The sequence below is a fragment of the Elephantulus edwardii genome, unplaced genomic scaffold (assembly GCF_000299155.1).
Source record: "Elephantulus edwardii isolate Elephantulus edwardi_28Jun2011 unplaced genomic scaffold, EleEdw1.0 scaffold00062, whole genome shotgun sequence".
Lineage (NCBI taxonomy): Eukaryota > Metazoa > Chordata > Mammalia > Macroscelidea > Macroscelididae > Elephantulus > Elephantulus edwardii.
Genome location: NW_006399812.1, coordinates 5,313,643 through 5,315,076, shown reverse-complemented (window position 1 = coordinate 5,315,076; position 1,434 = coordinate 5,313,643). Strand labels below are relative to the sequence as shown.

Here is a 1,434-nt window from a genome sequence, read left to right as displayed (position 1 = left end):
TTGTTTGATACTTTGTTATTCTATCCAGTTGTAGTTCTGGAAATAAGATTTGAAGGAAATGATCCATGTGTATATCAGTTACAGACCTCCTGGAATTAGTCAGAAATGCTTTTTGAAAAAACAGTGGATTATTGAATACAGATTACATTTAAAAATAACAGAACCATTCACTGAAAGTGAAGTCTCTTGGCTGTTGTTTCCAGAACCAGAGATAGTGCCTCAGTTAATACTGTTTATAATTTTGTAAATAAACGGACTTGTTTGTATTCAAATACTCCAGTGTAAGTAGTAAATTATTTCTCTAAATCTAGTTAAATTTTATGCACATGAAAGTTGTATTACTTAACTGATAGGTTGTTCAGAGATGGACACTCATTAATAAAATGAGGTAATCTAATTTTTTTTTAGTTTGAAAGTTTACAGAACAAATTAGTTTTCATTCAACCGTTCATACATACTTTGTTTCATGCCATTGCATTGCAAACCTGATTGTACATCTGTGTCTTTCCTTTTGTAATATGCTCATCATTCCTTTTTATATATTGCTTTTCCTTTAACCCATATTAATAAGTGATATTTTACTAGTTAGTGATTTCGCCCCTACTTCCCCTCCTATCACCTGTAAACTTTTCTTTAGCTTTTTATGATTGGCATTAGGTGTTAGGTGTCAGATCTGAACCTTGTCTTATCCTCAGAATCTTTGCCATGCTTGAAACCACTATTACAGTCACAATGTCAGTCTCATTTAGAGCCTTCCTCTCTTTCTGAAACTACCTTTTCAGACATCTTTTTGCAAAGATGGTCCTTTCTGACAATATGCCTAAAATATGTAAGGTAAAGTTTCACCATCCTTACCTCTAAAGGAACGCCCTAGTTGACTATTGTAAATGGCATTGTTTTATTTCCTTTTCAGAGTTCTCTTTGTTCCTGTAGAAGAATCTGGCTGATTTTTTATACATTGATCTTGTACCTTGGCATTTTGCTAAATTGGTCAATTAGATCTAATAATTTTCTTTCTTAATTTTAAGGGATCATTAAGGAGAAATTCTGCTTTACCAACCTGTTGTGTACCTTCAAGTTGGAACCAACTCATAGCTTACCCTCTATCAAACTTAAGAGAGGCAGTAAATAACATAGAAGGAGTTGTCCATCTTTCTCCTGCAGAGCAGCTGGTGGATTTGAACTACAAGTTCAATGTGTTGTCTTACCACTTGGCCACCAGACCTTCATCCAGCCTGGATGCCTTATATTTACTTATCTTACCTTTTACTCTTGTGAGCACTACCAACACTAGAATGAATAGGAGTGGTGAAAAAGGTCATTCTTCCCTAGTTCTTTTTAAGAGGAATGCTTTCTTTCTCTGTCCATTTTAAGTAATGCTGGCTTTGAATATATACTTTTGAATTATATTGAATTCCACCTTTTTTCCTGCTT

The 1,434-nt window shown here is 34.0% G+C and overlaps 1 protein-coding gene across 1 annotated transcript in view; it reads left to right on the top strand.

Moving 5' to 3' along the window:
- Nucleotides 1-999, top strand: part of MED4 (mediator complex subunit 4) — a 32,507-nt gene extending 31,508 nt beyond the window's left edge. The window contains exon 8 of the mRNA XM_006887863.1: nucleotides 934-999. Coding sequence (XP_006887925.1) covers nucleotides 934-999 — 66 coding nt within the window. The remainder of the gene's footprint in view (nucleotides 1-933) is intronic.
- Nucleotides 1,000-1,434: the final 435 nt, after the last annotated feature.